This window comes from Rhinolophus sinicus, chromosome 15, assembly GCF_057876585.1.
Source record: "Rhinolophus sinicus isolate RSI-liver-muscle chromosome 15, RSI-T2T, whole genome shotgun sequence".
Lineage (NCBI taxonomy): Eukaryota > Metazoa > Chordata > Mammalia > Chiroptera > Rhinolophidae > Rhinolophus > Rhinolophus sinicus.
Window position 1 is genome coordinate 105538073 of NC_142515.1, and position 21172 is coordinate 105559244.

The following is a 21172-nucleotide window of genomic DNA, read 5'->3' on the forward strand; positions in this document are numbered from 1 at the left end:
TTTTGCCTTTTCCAGAATGTCACATAGTTGAAATCATATAGAATATAACCGCAGATTGGCTTCTTTAACTTGGTAATAGTCACGTACGTTCCTTTGTGCCGTTTTTTGGCTTCTTTTTAGAGCTGAATAATATTCCACTGTCTAGATGTACCTGTTTATTCATTCATCTACTGAAGAACATTTTAGTGGCTTCCACGTTTTGACAATTATGAATAAAACTAAATACAGATTTTTGTGTGGATGTTTTCAATGATTGCTTTTTTACAAAGAGCATGTACTATTTTTATAACCACTAAAAGTGATTTAAAAAGAAAATCAGTACATTCAATTGTATGAGAACAGAGAGAATATTGTAAAGAATTTTAATTGCTTCACAACAGCATTGAGCAAATAATGTTAATAAAATTTTTAAATAAAATATTTAAAACAATTTTTAAAAACAGTGCAGGAAGAAAATTTAGCATCAAAATGTTTGCATAATTACACACATTTTAACACTTCCACATTCTTTTTGGAATCCAGGCCTTTAAATTTTGGAACCATGTTAACTTATAGGCAAACGAAAGAATGTAAATGAATGTAATCGACATAAAGTTATAACCTGAAAAACTAGTTCCCTAGAGTATTATTGCCAGATAGTAATAAAATGTTTTTTAGAATCAAAACAATCTGAATAATTCTTTGCTTTTCAAAGTATTCAAGAATTATATTAGAAAAATGTGCATATTTAGATTTATTTACATGTCACCATGTTCTCTGGCCATCAGCCTAGATATATTTATTCACTAACCTTGGTTCTGATACATTTTTTCAGACATCTCAGATACAAGATGTATTTTAGACATGCAAAAAAATTTTAAATGTAACCATATGAATCATCTAATTCCAACGGGGCATCCATTTTATTAATGACTTCAATTACCAACAATAAGTTCACTAAAGTAGCACAATTAGCATCTTCACACACCAAAAATTAATGAAATGACAGTAGTGCAATTACTAATTTTAATGAAATCTGGTGACAGGTGTGCTTTTGATTAATATGATTTTTAAAAAAGATTAAACAGCTATAGAATTCTATTGTACATAAAAGGATATGGAAATATTATTCTTTACCATCTTTCTCTATTACAACTAGAAATTCAAAACACTTCCTAAATACATTCAAACTGAGCTGCTATGTATAAAGGTGAGAATTCTGTGTACAGAAATTAGGAATTACCTTTAAAAATTGGGCATGGAAATTATTTGTCTTTAAATTTTCCTGTTTGCTTCTGACGGAGCATGAGATAATCCTGGTACAAGGGTGCTTTATAAAAGGTAAGTGGTCACATGTCTGTGGAAAATCACCCTGCTTTGTCATTGTTCTTATGTAGTAGGCAAATAATTTTCTAGTTATAGCTCCAAAGTTTTGTAATTAAGGATTCAGAGTATTAGTATACATCATCCAAAGATTTTTCCTTTCTTTGACTCTCCACATAATTTTCAACAAATTTATCCCTGACTTTTCAATTCATAAGGAACAAAATAGGCAGGTGTGTGTGTGTGTGTGTGTGTGTGTGTGTGTGTGTGTGTGTGTGTCTCAGTATTTTTATTTTGATATCTGTTAAATGGTTCTTATCTGATAAGGGGCTGTCTGAACGCATCCACATAGTAACTATTCTATAGTTGAAATTGGCTTTAACTATTAAAATTGTATACAAGGAAATTCGGGGTGTTGCAGTACTTGGTTGCAAATAACTTGCCATCTGGTGTTGGGTCAGAAAATGCTATTTCATTCGTGCTGAGAAAACAGCCAAACATAAAGCGGTTCCTAAAAAAAGAGGAAAAGACAATTTAACAATAAAACGAACTTAAAATATTCACAAGTTAAACATTATCACAAGTCCATCTCTTGAATACTGGATTAAAATCATTATTAAGTGATCATTGACTTAATGCTTTAGATTTTAGAGATGACAGTCTAATATTTCAAAGATGAGAAAACTGAGGTCCAGAAAAAATTCTGCTGAGAGGCAAAGGGAACCAGACAAACCAGCTGACTCTAGGTGATCCATTATAATGAGCAACTAATAGGAGACAGTTCTGCTAATTAAAAGCCATAGATAATTAACACCAAAAATACCCATCACTGATTTTAACCAATAACTCTTCTGAGCTACATCACACACTCAGAGCTTAAAGAAGGCAAAAACTAATCAGCGTTTTTACTACAACGCTCCTTGATCCAGCTCAACTAGGATTAAAAAGTAATGAAATGGTTGAAAGAATTCAACAAAATTGAGGGATAGTCTATAACATAACTGGCCTCTACTCTTCTAATTCTTAAATGTTATAAAAGACAAAGGCTAAAAACCTGTTCCAGGTTAAGGAAAATGAGGACTAAAGCAAGCTATGATGACTAAATGCGATTTGTGATCCTGGACAGGAAAAAAAATGCTAATATAAAGGACATTTGAGACAAAACTGAAACATGGGCTATACATTAGATAAAAGCATTACATCAATATTAAATATCCTGAATTTGATCACTGAACTGTACTTATGTAGGAGAATTTAATATCCTTGTTCTTAAGAAATACATATTAATATACAAAGGAGTAAAGGGGCATAATGCATATAACTTAACGTTTAAATAAGTCTGAAATTACTTCAAAATAAAGAATTGGATTTAATTAGAAATTAAGATATCAGCTTCTGGTATACTTACTATGTAAGTGAATACAAAGTTTATTTATTGCCAAATGTACTAGAATCCAAAATACTGGTTTGATTAAATAGTTCTTACTGTCTTTATTAGTGATATCAGCTACAGAAAGAACATTAGATCTCTGGGTTTGAATACTAACTCTGTCCTTTTACTAGTTCACCAGTTTGTACTTAACAATCCTATCTGAGCCTCAGTTGATCCTTGAGTAAAATAACCAGGAATAATAATCGGCTCTTGTGAGGAGTGAAACCTATACGGCCTGTACAGACGAGAGAATTCAGTCTAAGGTTCCTCACGTACAGGATAGCTGTCAATTATGTTACACGCAACTTCAATTCAGATGTGTGACAAAACAGAGAGATGTCCTCACATGAATGTTTTATATTTCTCCTTTCACGGCAACTTAATTTTTATTCATTATTGCTTAGAATCTATTGTTAGGACTCAGAGTCTGACGTGTAGACGAGCAACAGGTAGCGTCACTTGAGAGCTTCCTAGGAATGCAAATTCTCAGGCCCCACCCATCTCCTCAACCACGCGTGCACTTTAACACGGCTCCCACGTGATTCATGGGCATGTGTTAAGTTTGAGAAGCAAGGCCCTACTGTCTGATGGAGCTACCAGATACTGGCAGTCCTCAGACCAAATTTATGTATCCCTTAAAATACAGAAAATAGAGGTATTCATAATTATCCAATAGTCTTTATAGACATCACTTTTTCTCACTGCTCCCTTTTGTCAGGTATATGCGGATGACTAGGAGGGGGGCCCAAGATTGGATCCCCACAGTGGTCTTTGGTGTCCTTTCCTAAAAAGTATATAGAACTCAAAATGCCAGAATAGTGTTATCCAAAGTGTGGCCACTGGTTTGTAATCTGTTATCTGAAGGACAGAAATTGAGAGAATAAGTATTGTGAAACTCATCCATCCAACTTAGGTAAATTAACGAGCAAGTAAGCTCATTTGTCACATGAGCAACTTGATCAATATAGTGTTAATTCAAAGTGTGCACACAGGAGTTTAAAATGGAGAATTGCTAATTTATTTTTGAGATACAATTCATATACCATAAGACTCAGTCTTTAAAAGTGTACAATTCAGTTTTAGTAATGTTCACAAAACTGCAACCATCACCAATACCTAATTCCAGAACATTTTCATTACCCCAAAAAGAAAGCCTGTACCCTTCAGTAGTCACTCTCCATTCTCCCTTCCTTCAGTCAGTCCCTGGAAACTACTAATCTACTTTCTATCTATGGATTTGTCTATTCTGGATATTTTCTATAAATGGAATCATACAATATGGGGTCTTTTGTGACTGGCATAAAGTTTTCCAGGTTCATCCATGCTGTAGTATGTGTCAGTACTCCATTCCGTTTTGTGGCTGAATAACATCCCACTGTATTATTGTATGGGTATACCCCATTGTAAAAAATTTATCCATTCATCACAAACTTGGTTATTTGTACTGTTTTGGCTGTTATGAATACAATGCTGTTATGAACCTTCGTATATCAGTTTTTATGTGGACATATGCTTTCACTTGAGTATAGCTTGGAATACAATTGCTGGGTCATATGGTAACACTTTATTTTTGAGAAACTGCCAGACTATATTCCACAGCAGCTGCACCATTTACATTCGTATCAGTAACATACAAAGGTTCCAATTCCACATCCTCACCAACACGTTATTTCCCCTTTTTTTGATTAGTCATGCTAGTGGGTATGGAGTGGCATCTCATGGTTTTGCTTTGTGATTTGGTTTGGACAGCAATGATGCTGAGCATATTTTCATGTGTTTATCAGCCATTTGCATCTCTTCTAGGAAGAAATGTCTATTGAAATCCTGTGCCCGTCTTGAAGTTGGGTTATATATCTTGTGTTGCACTGAGTTATTATGCTAGATATACTAGACCCCGATTAGATAAATGATTTGCAAATATTTTCTCCCATTCTGTGGGTTGTTTTACTAATTCACTTTTACATTTAGTTACACTTATGAGTAACTTTATTAAGCACCTATCGCATACTATCAATGAACGTGTACAATGTCTGTAGGTTTTTTTTAACCTATATTTTGTTTTTTTATATTTAATTATATTAAATATATTTATTGGAATGTTAATTTTACATCTGTTGACTCTAACAAAAATTAGAGCTTGTATTTTCCATTTTTTGTTTTGTTTTTCTATTTCATTTTCTAGCAATTCATCTTTATTAAAGTGTTGGTCTGTAACAAATTAAACTAGTCTTTAACCACAGGTAGTGTGAAAAGCATGGGTTTAGAATGTTTCAGACTTAGAATGCTGTGCCCGAAATTGAGTGTACTTAGTACATATTTTTTTTCCAGTACTTGCCTTAGCCTGCCTTTGATAGAATTCATACAGAAGTGTCTTACCAACATCATTCTCTTTGGCTCATGAACTAGGAAAGGTTCTGGGAAAGCGAATCTGGGTCTAAATCCATTTTATTTCTTACCTGAGAGTATCTACCAGTCGTCTTGCAATGCGCTTTCTTCTCTTCAGTCTGAAGACCCAGATTCTACTTATCCCACAGACTGCAGGTTCTGGTACATTGGAACACTGCCAAGCCCTATGACATTCTTTAGAGCTTGGAGATTCTGGTCCCGTTGGTTCAGACAGGACACGGAAGGCCTGCAATAACATATAGAAACATCTAGAATTAACAATACAGCTAAGTTCATATTTCTTTTTAAAAACCATTCCTTAAACGAAACTTAAGTATCTAAGATTAATCTTATACCTTCACCAATTATGTTGAAAATTCGATAGTTCTTGAATTCTTGTTCATTTAGTCACACCATGCTTAAAAAAATGCTAGTGGTATTGAGATAGTCCCAACATTCCTGTGTATTACAAACTATTATGAAACGTCCTTTTTTTTTTTTTTTAACAGGACTTTATTGGGGAACAGTGTGTACTTCCAGGGCTTTTTTTTCCAAGTCAAGTTGTCCTTTCAATCTTAGTTGTGGAGGGTGCTGTTCAGTTTCAAGTTGTTGTCCTTTCAGTCTTAGTTGTGGAGGGCGCAGCTCAGCTCCAGGTCCAGTTGCCATTTCTAGCTGCAGGGGGCACAGCCCACCATCCCTTGTGGGACTCGAGGAGTTGAACTGGCAACCTTGTGGTTGAGAGCCCACTGGCCCATGTGGGAATCAAACCGGCAGCCTTAGGAATTAGGAGCATGGAGCTCTAACCGCCTGAGCCACTGGGCCGGCCCTGAAACGTCCTTCTCTCATTGATTAAAAAATTGTAAAAAATCAGACTCTGACTTTTAATAAAGTACATAAACTTCTCCCATTCTCTCCAGTCTAAAATTTATATATGATATTCTTAAAAAACTGGTAACAACTAAAGACTTTTACATGTTGAGTATGAAGTTTGGTAGGCATTTAAGGTTTAAAGAAAAACTTTATTTTCAAATAATTATAGATTCACAGGAAGATGAAAAATAGTACATAGAGGAGACCATGCATCCTTCCCCCAGCTTCCCCCAAGGGTTACATCTTCCATGACTATAGTACAATACCAAAACAAAGAAATTAACATGGATATAATGTGTGTGTATAGTTCTATGACAATTCATTATACTTGTATATTCATTTAACCACCACTACACTGAAAACAAGAGTTATTGCATTATCACAAAAATCTTCCTTCTGCTATCTCCTTATAATCACCACCACCATTCCCAAGCCCTAACAACCATGGTGTGTTCTTTATAATTCTGTTGTTTTGAGGATGTCATATAAATGGAATCATACAGCATGTGACCTTTTGAGATTGGCTTTTTTCAGTCAGCACAATGCCTGACATCTGTCCCAGGTGTTGCTTATATCAACACTTTCTTCCTTTTAGTTGCTAAGTAATATTCCATTGTATGGATGTACCAGTTTGTTTAATCATTCACCTACTGAAGGACACTTGTTTCAGGTTTTGACTATTACAAATAAAGCTGCTATAAACATTCAGGTACCAGTTTTGAATAGACATAAATTTTCATTTCTCTGGGATAAATGCCCAGGAGTATGACTGCTGGATTATATAGTAAATGCATGATTAGTGTTTGTAAGAAACTGCCAAACTTCTCCCAGGGTGGCTGTAACATTTTACATTCCCTCCAACAATGCATAAGACATTCAGTTTCCCTGCATCCTCGCCAGCAAAAAATTGTCAGTATTTTTTATTGTAGCTGTTCTAACTAAATTTTAACTACCACCAAGAAAACTTTGCTTTTGAAATGAGAATGAGCAGGAGAGAATATGTATGAGTTACTTGGCTATATTTGCCTACAATCACTACATACAGTTTACTTCTCTTTAAAATCAAAAAGGCCAAATAGTCATTTTTACTGCCAATAATACAAACCAGCTGCTTTTTTCTCCAACTTCTGATAAACACAGAAGAGACTGTGCGTATTTACATATTAGCTGAAAAGCAGGGAAAAAAGAAAAGAAATAAAGATGGTGGAAATGAGGGGATAAAAGGAAGGCACTTACAAAAAGTACAGCATAAATTAATGCTAGCGTCATTTCAAGATATATTGAGGATGATAAGTATTTTTAAAAGGAAGGATATGTAAGTGTAGAATATTACATAGTCAAGTAAGAAGAACACACTTGAACTCTAATTCTCTCTAGCTAAAACTTACGCTGTAAGCTCCTTCAACGCAAAACTACATCTCCATTCTAGAAAAAGGGTTGGCAACTTTTTTTCTACAAGGGGGCAAATTGTAAATATTTTAGGCTCTTTGGGCCATGCGATCTGTTGTACCCACTCAACCCTGCTATTGGACCATGAAAGCAACCACAGATAACACGGAAATGAATATGCATTGGCTATGTTCCAATAAAACTTTGTTTACAAAAATAGGTGGTGGGCCACATTTGGCCCACAGGCTGTAGTTTGCCAACTTCTAATTAAGGGACAAACGATCACTATTTTGTCAAATTTATTAATCTGCACTAAGCCACATATTCAATAACTGGGCTCTACAGATTTGCTTATTTAAAATTATACTTTCTAATCCAGGTATAGAAATGACTACGTGAACATAAGACTGACTTATTTATCCTACTTATATAAGGCAAAATGCCAAATAATAGAAATAAATGGCTTCAATCATTCACATAGTCAAGGATGTTTTAGTGGGAAATAAAGGTCATTAATGGTAGTAGTCTTAAATGCTTATTAAAATTTCTCACAACTACTTTATTTTGCTCACAAATTAGGCCACTAATTTGAAAGACTTATACCATACCTGTTTGATGGGCTCTGCAATTAAACACCCAACTACTCTCTTTTCATCAGATATAAAGAGAAAAGTTTTGGTTTTGTTTGGACATCGGGGAATAACTTGCTGGAAGCCCAATTCACAGTCGACAAGTTCTTGCACATCTTCTACCTAATGATGTTAAAAACCAAAAGAGGTGAATGTTTTAAAAAGTACAAGAGAAGCTATATATATTTATATGCACAAAATTTATGGTTGCTACATTTTAGCTTCTTTTATCTCTATATCCTAAAGTTACACACCCCTCCAAATTGTTTCCGTATTGCTGCATGTGTCTGCCACTTTGGAAACAGCGATTTAAGAACCTATTTTAAAGATCACTTTCAGCAGAAAGAAATTCAGGCTCCTGGGAGGGATAAGAAGTAGGAAGTGCCAAAACGGATTTTGTTTCAGCTTTTTTCCTTGTTCACTGGGGCTAAACATCCAGCCCAAGAAATATAAGCAACACCAACATAAGAAATAGACTCTGGGGCCATTCATCTCTCAACACGGAAAAGTTTATCTTTCACAAGTAGAAGATGAAGGTCAAAGATAAACTATAGACCTTATCTGTTTTCTTTAATCTCCAACTGCCATTCACTTATTTGTCTTTTAATTCTAAATTAAGCTTTGTACGAACTACTATGAAAGTCGTCCTTACATGTGTACCAAAGTGGAGTACCCATCAGCAAAGGTGTTTTATACTTTAACATAGGCAGTTTCTCAGAGCGGGGAGAGGGAAGGAGGAGGAGAACAAGGATTAAAAAGCTAATGTTCTGTACCTTTTTGAGAGCATAACTTGGATCATGTGGCAGGACCAATACAATTTTCCCATCCCAAAACTCTGCTACTACACGTTCTTTTTTCCAGCCCTGCCAAAGGAGGGGATAAAAAAGAAATCACAGTTTAATTTGAAGAGGGGAAAAAAGAACCCAAAACATTAAATAATTTGGTCTGGAGAGGACAAAAAGAACAATGAATGACACAGAAAAGACAAAACAAAATCCAAATAAAGGAATGTAAATCCAAATAAAGTGATGTGAGAAGTGAAATACAAGATGTCTAAAACAAAATGCCTGTCCTCCAGGGGCTGACACCCTCTTGGGCTACATGTACATAACCTATTACAAAACAAGGCAAAGTCAAATAAGAGCTCTTCATGAGAATATCTAGAAAAAAGAATCATTAGGAGCAGGAAAGTGGGGGAGGGGGAAGGATAAGCAGAGTTTTAATAAACCAGACTAAAAATGTGATGAAGGTATGAACTATAGCAATAAAAACAGGAGGAAAAGGATGCATCTGAGTAGCAGGTACTATCGTAATGATAAGGCCCACAATAGGATATATTTGGACTAGAAAGGTTCTTGATAAAGAGACCTCTCCTCTCAGAAAAGCAAGAGCCTGGAGAAGTCATACAAAAGCCCTTTTTCTAAGGCAATCTATAAAGAAGAAATTAAAGGGAGAAGATGGGACTCCAAATCTTTGAATTTTGTAGCTTGACTGTTTAGCTCTGCTTAGAAAGCTAGGGGTGAGAGCACAGGGTGTTCACTCAACCTAGAACAATACGTCTCTTATATTAGGACAGTTTGAAATGGCACGTATTAAAAAACGTTAACTTTTAAATACCGTCAGCCTCCAATATGACGGACAACAAAATTGCAGATGATGAAATATTTACGGATCTATGGGTCTTTCAATATTTAAGCAAAAGAAATGTGTATCTTCTAAAGCAGTTTTACTTTTAGAACAAATGGAAAGACTGTGACTTACTGTGTACTTGACTCCCTCCAGGAATCTGTGGTGATGCTGAACGTGCTGCAGCTCGTCTTCAGGGCTGGACGCAGCATAGATCATGCCACAAGACTTACACATGGTGGCTCCAAAATGCTTCTGACCTGCATCCTGTAATTGGGGGCGGAAAGCCATCTCAACATGTCACACATAGCTCTGCACTTAGTTCATGTAACCATCCATTCAAATTTCTCCTTTTTCTTTCACGCTGGCACAAGTGAAATACTAAATGAAAGTCTGGTTACTACATCCTCCTTCCGCTTCCCGCAAACAAAATGAAAAACATGGAATTGTCTCTTAGAATGGACAGTGCAAAAAAGAAAAAAAAAATCAAGATTCTTTAGCTAGACCCATAGTTCTAAAAAAGAATAAATCGTAAAATTTACAGCTAAGAAGAACAAGGGAACTTCTTTATTAAAGTCTTAAATGAGACCTAAAAAAAGCCTTATTTCAGAGGCAGGGCAAAAATTTCAGGACTTCTATGTTCATTATACAGTCTTTATTTCCTTAAGTGTTTAGGAATATAAAAATCCACTGCTCCAAGAGTTGATAAAATAATAAATATAATACATAATAAAAGTTAAGGAAAAGCAAAGATAAATTCATGAATAAAGAAAAGTCCGGAATATTCAATATCATGGCCTATTAACTCCCATTCTACCTCCTAAGGCATTGCTTAATGCTACTAAAAATACCAGGTTCTGAACTGTCTAATACAGGTCCTGGCAAACTTTATCTGCAAAGGGCCAGACAGTAAATATTTTAGGCTTTGCACACCACACATGGTTTATCACATATTCTTCTCTTTTCCCCCCCAACCTTTTAAACATAAAAGCCATTTTTAGCTCATGGGCCATGGTCCAGATTTGGCCCACACCCCATAGTTTGCCAAACCCAGGTCTAATACAACATAGCTATTCTCATTAAATCTTTTTTTTCTTTGAATTTTTTTGTTTTTATTAGTTTCAGGTGCACAAAACAAAGTAACAGTTAGACATTTATCATTTATGCCCCTCACAGTGTCAACCCCCTCCCCCCATCCACTATCCCTCTGACATCACACACAGCCATTACATTTCCCTCATTAAATCTTTTGTTGCTCAGCAATAATCTTCCTTATCAGAACACAACTCACTCATCAGCATTAATGACTAGCATTGCCCGATACTATTGGTTTGAAAATACACTTGACTAGCTTTAAATGCTGCCACTACAACAAAGCTGGAATTTACAAAACTGAGAATGTCTATCACCCATGTTGACTATGCTAAAAAAACATGTCTGGCTACATGTTCTGTATATGAGAGCCACGTGTAGGAGGAACTTTGTTTTAAATCTACTCACAATGATGAGCTGGTCTTTTGATTCTTTATTCGTATCTCTGGCGTTAGTACTTTTCTGTGCATTGATCTGTTTCAAGAAGTTAGAAGGTAGGATGGATCCCACAGAAGACTGTTCTTCAACTAGAGATCTTGAAATAGAAAGTTGATAAACATTATTTCATAATTTTAAATGTTTGGTGAATTACAGTGAAAAGAAAACTGATATGTATATAACATCTGCAGAGTACCTGGCAGTTTTTAGTACTTTCTATGAGCTCTTTCCATCTCGGCATGATCACAATGTCTTTATTTATATCTTAGCGATTTTAACATTTTATCATATGTATTTGTTTAAATGTCTGTCCTCCCCTTGATAGCAGGACCATGTATTATCTTCACATCTCTAAAAACTCGGTATAATTCGGGCCAGCCCGGTGGCTCAGGTGATTGGAGCACTTTGCTCCTAATACCGAGGTATCTGACCTTTTGGGTCCTACATAAAAAGCAATTTCCAATGACTCAATCAATAGTATCCTAATATCTCCTTATGCTAAATTAGTTTACACACTTTTATCTAATTGTGGTAGATTTCAACCTTTACTAATCAGTCATGAAAGAAAACACAGATGAGAAGAGAGAAATGTGGGGAAAAAAACAAGGAACCTGGCCTTCGAAGGGGGAAAGTTGCCCACCCAACCCACTCTCTGAGGTGACTTAAGGTGAGGAGTCCTAAGAGTAGGTGAACTTAGCTAGGAAGCGCCTTACTCAGAACCTCTCATTATTTATCATCAAAAGCCGTTAGGAAGATGTTCAGACTGTAAGAAACTTCTTTTTCAGAGCTTACCACCTATCATGCTCTCATCAGCCCAGGCCTCTCCTCAATCCCCCGCCCCCTTAGCTTTGACCAGGATAGTGGTGGCTTCTGCTGGGATTTATAATAGCATTTAGTGCCGCAAGTTACTTACGCCTGTGGCCAGTTTCCTTATCTATAAAATGGGGGTAATAACGGTACCTACAACATAAGGTCGTAAATGCTCTTTAACATTAACTATCACTAACATATTATCACCCAGCGAAGGCAATATAGCCTAATGGGCTTTGATTCAGATATGGATTCTAGTCCTGGCTCTGTCACCTAATAGCTATGCAACTGTGGCTGAATTACTAATTTCCTCAGCTAAAAACGGAATTGATTTAAAATGCTTGAGGAATTACAGTGAAAACCAATGTGTATATGACATTTGAATTGAACCTAAAGTCTTGGTTGTTGTGAGGATTAAGTGAGATAATGGATATAAACTACTTGTTATGGGCCAGGTTCTGCATAAAAATGTTAGCAATTATTATTAATGAAGCCCGTAAAGATCTCAACTCTTGGGTTGCTATGAAGTTTCTATGACAGCGTTTGATTTCACTCCTGTTCTTAATATCCCCTTAGTGGGAAATAAAAAAATGCTCCCCGAATTAAATAGTATAAGAAAGAAAGAGACTCATAGAACTCAATTAATGATCAAAGAGCAATTCCTACCTTTTTGTATTGACTGAAGATGTACTGAAGATGGGATAGACAATGGACTTAGGAGAAACTGGTAGGGGAAAAAAATTACAATAATTTGTATAACAAAATAAAATCAAAGCTTTATATCTTAAGATTTTAAAGGCTAATTAAGACCAAAATACTCACATTACTTGACTTCAAGACTTAACAGTGATCAAGGCAATATGGTGTTGGCAAAAAGATAGACAAATTGAGCAAGGAACAAAATAGAGCCCAGAAACAGACCCACGCAAATATAGTCAACTGATTTTTGATAAAGAGGCAAAGGTAATGGAGGTGATAGATAAATGGATATAAAAGGTAATAGAGCTCATTCTCTAGAAAGAAGACCAAGATAAGTGCGAGTCTGATCTGCTATGGGTAAGTTACTTAACCTAAGTCTGTTTCCTCATCTATAAAATGGACATACAAACCTATTTCCTACGGTGGTTGTGAGAATTAAATGATAAACTATAGTTATCAAGCAAAAAACTTACCATTTGTATACTACCTTCATGAATTTTGCCATATCCTTATACCATCTGTATTATTTTTTATTCACTACATATTTTTCTTTAAATAGATTTGACGATATACTGAAATAAATTAATTTTAAGAGAAAAATTTTTAACTACTGCAAATAGAAAGGCATTATTTTTGTTAGATGTTTTATTATACCAGTGATAGCACAACCCATGGGAAACATAATGGCATACTGGATACTTAGCCCTGCCTGGTACATATTTAGTACCCAGTAAATACTAGTTGCTATCATTACGAACAATCATTTTATACGTATGTATGCACATATATATATATAATTATATATGTACACAAAATTAGATCCTCCTAAGGGCTATGTTCCAGATTATGCTTTTAGTTTTATCTTTTTTGTTTTCTTCCTACGAGCTACAGTTTCTCACTATAGTCAGTATTGTACCTGTAGAATTTTAATTTATTTCCACATTTAAAGATATAACTAACAAGGTAAAGTTACGAAGAATCTGGTTGGTAGGTAGAATGTTAATTAACCTCTTTATTTATTCACAGTTTAGTAAATACTGTTTAATTGAATAATGACACCATAAGTTAGAAATAGAATTTCAGAACTCAGAGGAATTTAAAAATTAAGACTAACTCTTTATTTGAGCGATCTCATTCCTAGATCAGTTTATTAGTGGCATACCTAGATAAACTACCAAGATGCCTGATGCCCAGTCCAGTGTCCTTTCTATGGCTTAGCAAATTCTGCTTAGAATGGGGCTTTGATCCAAAATATGTAACATAAATTGTGTTGAGTCCTTTCTATTATTTTGGGTAACAGGTAGGTAGGGTAGGTATGATGAGAACGCCTAGCTCTAGGGACCTTAAGTAGCTTGTCCATATCCCACAGACCAATGAAATATCAGTATTTTGTCTTCAGCTTCAGCCTAAGGTCTCCTTGTCTCCTCCTTTTCAAAATACATTTCATTGTTTATCATAGAAAACAGTGTCAAGAGAAACACAAAGATACAAATACAGGCACAGATACCAAATATTAAAAAAAACCCACATATTATTATGTATATGATTTTATATTGACATGTGTCACGAAGCATTATTGTAAGTAAATGAACTTATTTTGAGAAAGATGTTTTCTCTTACTTACCTGCCTTGTTCTCACTGTGAGAATCTTCTGAAGGAAAACACTTATTTTCGTCAGGTTTATGTTCCCTTGAAGAAACTACTCCACTTAAGGAATCCTGATAATGAACAGGTAAAATTAAAGAAAGCCTATAATTCTTAATTGTTTTCTATTTAGTGAATGAATTCTAATAGATGTTTCTAAAACCAAATGTCTATATTATGAATTACATTTTATAATGTGATTTTTAAATCCTCAATTTTCAGCCTGTTTTAAGGAAATTTTCCCCTATATTTACTAAATGTATATAACCTTTTAAAACACAGGGTGTGCATATTTAAGTCTGCAATTTGTCATCCTAAAAAAAAAAAATGTATTGTAATTCCTGAAAAAGATGGTAGAACAGAGATGACAGAACATCCCTTCTATAGTAATAAATGGGAAAAACAGTGAAAATAGCAAACATTTCCTCAGTAGCCACCAAACTGGAGAGGAACAACCTTTTGTCATAAGCTTTAAAAACAGGCAGTCACGGGAAGAAAAAGAACATTCTGGAGTAGCTGGAGAGGCTTCTAACTCCCACTTTTGGGGCAGTAGCTGGGAAGTGAAAAAAACAACGCAGAAAAAATTCTAACAAGTATCACTAGCACTACTCATTTGGTGAGACTTAAGAGAATATATAGCTTGAAGGAAAATGAAAAAAACTTTTGACTGAAGTAAAACTCCTACTTAAGACCACAATATCTCAGTAGAGCTGAGACAACCCATCAGTGCCATTTCTCAGGGCTCCATAATGAATGGGGGAAAGGTTATATACCCAATAATGAAAATAGCTAGTAGAGGTGAATACTAGTAGTGGGTATTTCACAAAATCTTGAGAGAACTTAGTTCCACAAATTTAAGATGCACAAGAGCCCAGCTTCTCAGACTACTGAAAAATAGACAGAACTCAATACGCTGCCTCTTAAAATGAAGCTCAGAAAATAAGGCAGTAAAGAGTGTTGCAGAGAATTCGTCATGTCACTGTATCAAGGCTGTATCTTCATTACCAAATAGATAATGGAGAATACTAATCAGGAGATGGCAGGATGGAATTGTAGACCACCCCCCGTCCCAACACACACACTTTTTTTGCTGGGTTGAGAATTAGTTCTAGCTTGAGTTGTGTGCTCCAATTTTTTTTAAAAAATTGACGTACATTTATATATAGTGAAATGCAAAGATATAAAATATAGGGTTTGATGAATTTTGATAAACTTATGTACCCATGTAACCAAAACCCAAAATCCCTATCAAGATATAGGAGTTATTTTGGGCAGAAACAATATGAATTAGTAGAATTAGACTGTCATGGCTTAGCCAGCAAGAACATGTTCCATTTAACAATATACTTGGCAATACTTGATGAACAGGAAGAAACATGTATACTGGGGATTGCTAACTTAAATGCCTATGAGGGCAGCAGGTAAGTAAAATTAATAGCAAAACTAAAATTAATAGCAACATAGTAAAACTAATAGCAAAACTGATCTAAATACATATACATACACTGATTTAGTGGAGGGAAATGAAGAGCCCATACCTGTCAAATGGTAGCCTGATATTGTCCCCAAAGATTATTGCCATGCGGGAATGAGGGCTTAGCTTTGCCAGACCTCAATTTTTCATGTAACACCAGAAATCTGTTATATTACATTCCAAAAAAATAAAAAAAAATAAAAAATGCTGGTTCAAAAAATTTTAAACATTATGTAGGCCAACCAAAACATTCATGGGCTGGACTTGGTTCCCCGGCCACAAGTTTATCTTTGCCACTGAGATTTGAAATTTGGGTGAGTACAAAAGGTATGAATTGGGATTGAATTTGAGAGGAAGCAATGAAGAAAACAATAATGAGAAGAGCTGGGTGAGGAGAGAAAAGACTATAAAGAGTTGGAATTGCTCAATATGTATGTTTCAGTGTACTGGGCACTATGTGAAAACCTATCATTTCTCCAGCTGCAAAGATTGTGGGGAGCATAAGTAAGACACTGCAGACACAGAAGCCCCAAACCAGAAGACAGCCTTTCTGTTCCTAACTACCTTATAAACAAAACAAAACAAAAAAAACCTTTCTCTGATGAGATTACTGATAAGTGATCAACAACAGAAGGTGTATGCAGACCTGTACTGTTTATTATGATAACCACAAGTCACAAGCAGCTAATGAGAATTTACAATTGGCTAGTCCCAACTGAGATATACTGAAGTGAAAATAAACATGAATTTCATGAACTTAGCATAAAAAAATGTAAAATAACTCATTAATAACTTTTTATCCTGATTACATTAAAATGGTAACACTTAAAAATATATAGCGTTAGGGCTGGCCCGGTGGCTCAGACTGTTAAAGCTCTGTGCTCCTAACTCCGAAGGCTGCCGGTTCGATTCCCACATGGGCCAGTGGGCTCTCAACCACAAGGTTGCCAGTTCGATTCCTCGAATCCTACAAGGGATGGTGGGCAGCGCCCCCTGCAACTAAAGATTGAACATGGCACCTTGAGCTGAGCTGCCACTGAGCTCCCAGATGGCTCAGTTGGTTGGAGTGTGTCCTCTCAACCACAAAGTTGCCGGTTCGACTCCCGCAAGGGATGGTGGGCTGTGCCCCCTGCAACTAGCAACGGCAACTGGACCTGGAGCTGAGCTGCGTCCTCCACAACTAAGACTGAAAGGACAACAACTTGAAGCTGAACTAAGATTGAAGGACAACAACTTGACTTGGAAAAAAAAAGTCCTGGAGGTACACACTGTTCCCCAATAAAGTCCTGTTCTACTTCAACAATAAAATCTTTAAAAAAAACAAAACAAAAAACAAAAAAAAATATATATATATGTATATATATGTGTATATATAGCGTTAAACTTTTTATAAAAGTTATTTTAATGTAACCACTAGAAAATTTTAAATTATATGTGGTTGGTATTCTATTTCTATCAGACAGCTAGCTGTGTTAAATTGATGAGCAAAATCAAAAAAGCACAGAATGACAACCATGAAAACATACTACATAAAATGAACAAAAACCCAACTATATGTTAGCAGTGATCTTCTCCAAGTAGTGGGTTTACAGAAGATATACTTTTTATACTTTCTGCATTCTCTAAGTTTTCTAGAATAACCTAGTGCTTTAAATAATAAGCTGAAACAAACAAAAAAATATGCTCATAGTCTGGAAATCTACTACCTGAATTTCGTTATTTCTACTTCCTAAAAACAGTGACTACCAAATAAAAGTTAAGCTTCTCTGGACTTTAGTCATGAGGGAATTTAATAAAATGTATATCTCCATGACAAGAAAATGTTGGTATTCTTCCTTAAGCCAAGAAGGGGAGAAAAGTCCCGTCTTTCCACCCTGCCTCTGAATTCTTTATAGTGATTAAACTATACTATTTACTTTCATAAAAGCAGTCCTTCAGGCTGCAAAGAAAATTTTGTTCAACTATATTATATATAGATATATAATGTATACTGATGTTTTGTTATATAGACAACTTATTATAGTTTTAAAAGTAATATATTTAGTTTTCTTTACCTTTATTACTTTCTCTTCATTTTTACTTCTTGTACCCAGCAGCTCAATGTTCAGTTTCTTTTCTAGTAACATGCACTTTGACACTTGCCTTGTCTCAAAATTTTTTATTTCAGTGACAGTCTCTACATTAGAATCTTCAATCATTTCTGATATATCCTGTTGGGTGAGTCCCAGCAATGGCTTATTTTCCAGAGACAACTTTTTAAGAGAGGATTTTTTCCTACTAACAAAAAATGCTGCTCCACCCTGGAGCGTTACTTGTGGTTTGACTTTTTTGCTTAGAACTCGAGGAGCATTCAGATTATTTTCAGCTGAATAACACTTGTTTTCTTTCTCTACAATTGGTTTATAGACCACTCGGTTTTGCTTGGAATCTTGAGAATTCTTTGATACAGGCTTGATGCACTTATAACTCGATCGACACTTAGTTAAATTCTTCTGTGGTTTTTTGTTCATCTTCTTGGAGTGGACTGGTTTTCCCTGAATTTTTTTTGTCATACTAGGAAAAGACTTATCTTCATTATTAGTTTTTAGACAAATGGATCTACTCTCTCTTATCATCTTTCTCTCCAATGGATTGAGATAACACTTATTTTTGTTGTAAAAAGATACAGTAGACACAGCAGATTTAAAAGGCGAACCTTGATTTGCAGATGGTAATCTATTTTTTTTAGTGGTTTTGAGTGGGCTTGAAATGAAATGGCCTTGTTGAGGGCAATGCACCTTTGCTTCATTTTTATCACTGCTTCGACAAATGTGCTTTTTACTAGATGATGAAGGTATATTTTCAGTAAAGTCCAAAATTAATTTCTTTGATGGAATGTCTGATAACAGCCTATGAAAAGAAATAGAGTTTGTTGATAAGTATTGCTATTTTACTTCAATTTTTATATCAATCTACTGCCAAATAAAAAACAACTTAGATCATACTAAAAACAATACATCCTCTTCACCAAACATCCAACCATACACATTATCTATTAGTTTAACGGTAGTATTCTCTAATACTATTTTTTACTAACCAAGCATTCAGATATTTCTCAAAAGTAAGATACCATTTGTGAAAAGACTGTTTATAAAGGAGCTTTGATATACATGTATATGGATATGTGTGAGTGTGTATTTTGAAACCTATTTCTAAGTCTTGGGCATATACAAATTATAGCCCATGTACTTTGCTCCAGTGGCTACAAGTCCCCTAAAATGATTAATTCTATGTAATTAGGGCCTGTTCTGTGGGGAGTCATTTATATCTGGCATGACATGTAGTAAGCACTAAGTACACAGACTTTCTAGGATTGCTTATAGGTGAGCATCTACTGTATGCAAAACTCTATGTCAAATATTATGTAAGAGAGAAGAAAGGAGCAGCAAATAAAAGATTTGAGATACATTTTGAACCCATAGAAAACAGATTTCTCTGATTCTCTTCAAAAGCATTAAATAATTAATTATGAAAGCTTACGGTATTTCCAGACTATAATTAGAATATAAAATGTTACTAGAGCCACGAGGAGTAGGCAAGTGAAAGAGTGGAAATTTTAGGAGAGAGAAGGTAAAAAGGTAAATTTTTCTTTTTTAAGGTTTTCTATCCATAGGATGAGACTCACCTGTCACAATTCAAAGAATCCTGCTTCCTTTTCCTTGGCTTCAAAGCTGACATCTTCTTAACTGAACTCCTGAAAGCAACAGGACAATTAGAAGAACCAAATTCATCCAATGTTTACAAAGATCACTATATCAAAATTACACTTTCAAAGTCTAAAAAGTCTTCAGATGGGTGACAGTCCATTAAAGACTCAAAAGAAAGTTTGTTTTTTTAAAAAAGCAAATCAGTTTAATAAAAATTCAAACTATGAAGGTAAAAAAGGGAAAAACAGTACATTACAGTAGCAATTAAGAACAGGAAATAAAAAAACAGGGACAGTACATACGTGTCAAGCTGGAAAAGGATCCTACCAAGAAGTATTTTTTATCCCACTGCAGGGGCACACTTTCCCCTCTAATTAGCCTGATTAATTCATATCAAGTTTAAACACTCTTTATGTTCTGGAACTCCTTTCTCACCACTGCCCTCACCCCATCCCCTTCCTACTGTTAGATGCTACCCTATGCTTCCATTCCACCCTAGCTCCCTAAATCCAATTGACACATTTGCTTGTTGGTTTTACTGTTTCTCAAGAGCCTGTATGTCCAATGAAGGCAGAGAATGTTTCTAATTTTTTCATTCGAGTCCAGCAAGAAAACGGGTGAAGAAGCACACTCCTCTCCCATTTTACCAGCCGAGGAGCCTGACAAAGTCGCTTGTTTCCTTTATAAAATACCCTTACCTCCTAAGGCTGCTGAAAATAAACAATCATGCACCTTAACTCTCGGGTAGATGATATGTTGTTGCTCATTAAAAGCTTTCCCTTCCTTTTTCTTTGGATTAGGTATATTTTAAAAAATTACCTAAGCGTGATTTTAAAGTTAAACAAACAGAAAGACCAGGGTCTCTGGGAATTAATGTCGAGCTGAGGCTTATAGAAGAACCTTCCTTCTAAGGCTGAATAAGGAAAGGTATGCCTTTCAGGGCAAAAAACACAAGAAAACTCTGGGGTAAAGAAGATGGAAACCCTTTGACCTGGAAGTGCGTGGCTTTGGTCTCAAGCCGCCAACACGCCAAGCCCAGAGCAAACGCTTCTTTTCCCTTGACATTCACCTCTGCGTTCCAGTATTGAATCTCCCGTTATCCTCCGTCTCCCACCGTACGCCTGAGCCCTCTGCAGCAATTACCTGCACCGCAGAGCCAGCAACCCGTTCTCTGCCGAGCCAGTTGCTCCGCCACTTTATTCAAATTATTGCGCGCCAGTCAAGGCTGAAGCCGCTGCCTTCTGATTCGTCGCTTTTCAGCGCTTCCAGAAGCTCCCTCTGTGACTGGCCACGTTTTGTTCTTTGCCCCACCCACCCGGGAGGGGGTCTCCAAGATTCTCCCGCCATTGGGAGGCGAAACGCTGTTTTGGAGAAACCATGCCTTCCACAATCCTTTGCGGCAGCGCCGGGCTCCATGCCCCAGGTCTTGTTTAGGTGCATTCTGGGAAGTGTAGTTTTGGGTAGAATAAAGCTTCTTGAACGTTCCGGGGTCACTTGGTGTTAAAGTATTTTTGTAAAATAGCCTCTTCGAGAGTCTGAAGGCAGTTATATTTCACATTTAAAGCTTTAGCGGTAAACTTTTTTATACTTTAGGTTTCTAGTTAATTTTTATTTAAAAAAAGATTAAATCGTGGTACTAATATCCGGTATGGACCGGGCTTTCTTACATGCTTTGCGTGTTTTATTTCATTTACTT

The 21172-nt window shown here is 35.7% G+C and overlaps 1 protein-coding gene across 2 annotated transcripts; it reads right to left on the reverse strand.

The window, feature by feature from the left end:
• Positions 1-718: 718 nt before the first annotated feature.
• On the reverse strand, positions 719-20861 carry ESCO2 (establishment of sister chromatid cohesion N-acetyltransferase 2). Of its 2 annotated transcripts, none has more exons than XM_019733094.3 (11): positions 20620-20861; positions 19455-19523; positions 17845-18679; positions 14297-14390; positions 12640-12697; positions 11134-11260; positions 9769-9900; positions 8781-8870; positions 7987-8130; positions 5191-5366; positions 719-1813 (listed from the first exon to the last, which is right to left on the reverse strand). In XM_019733094.3, the coding sequence occupies exons 2-11, from the start codon at positions 19505-19507 to the stop codon at positions 1681-1683; spliced, it is 1842 nt and encodes a 613-aa protein (XP_019588653.2). In that variant the 5' UTR covers positions 19508-19523; positions 20620-20861; the 3' UTR covers positions 719-1680. The 2 variants fall into 2 exon arrangements, with proteins under 2 accessions (XP_019588653.2, XP_019588654.2); XM_019733095.3 differs by having other exon boundaries at positions 20546-20861.
• Between the last annotated feature and the right edge of the window lie 311 nt (positions 20862-21172).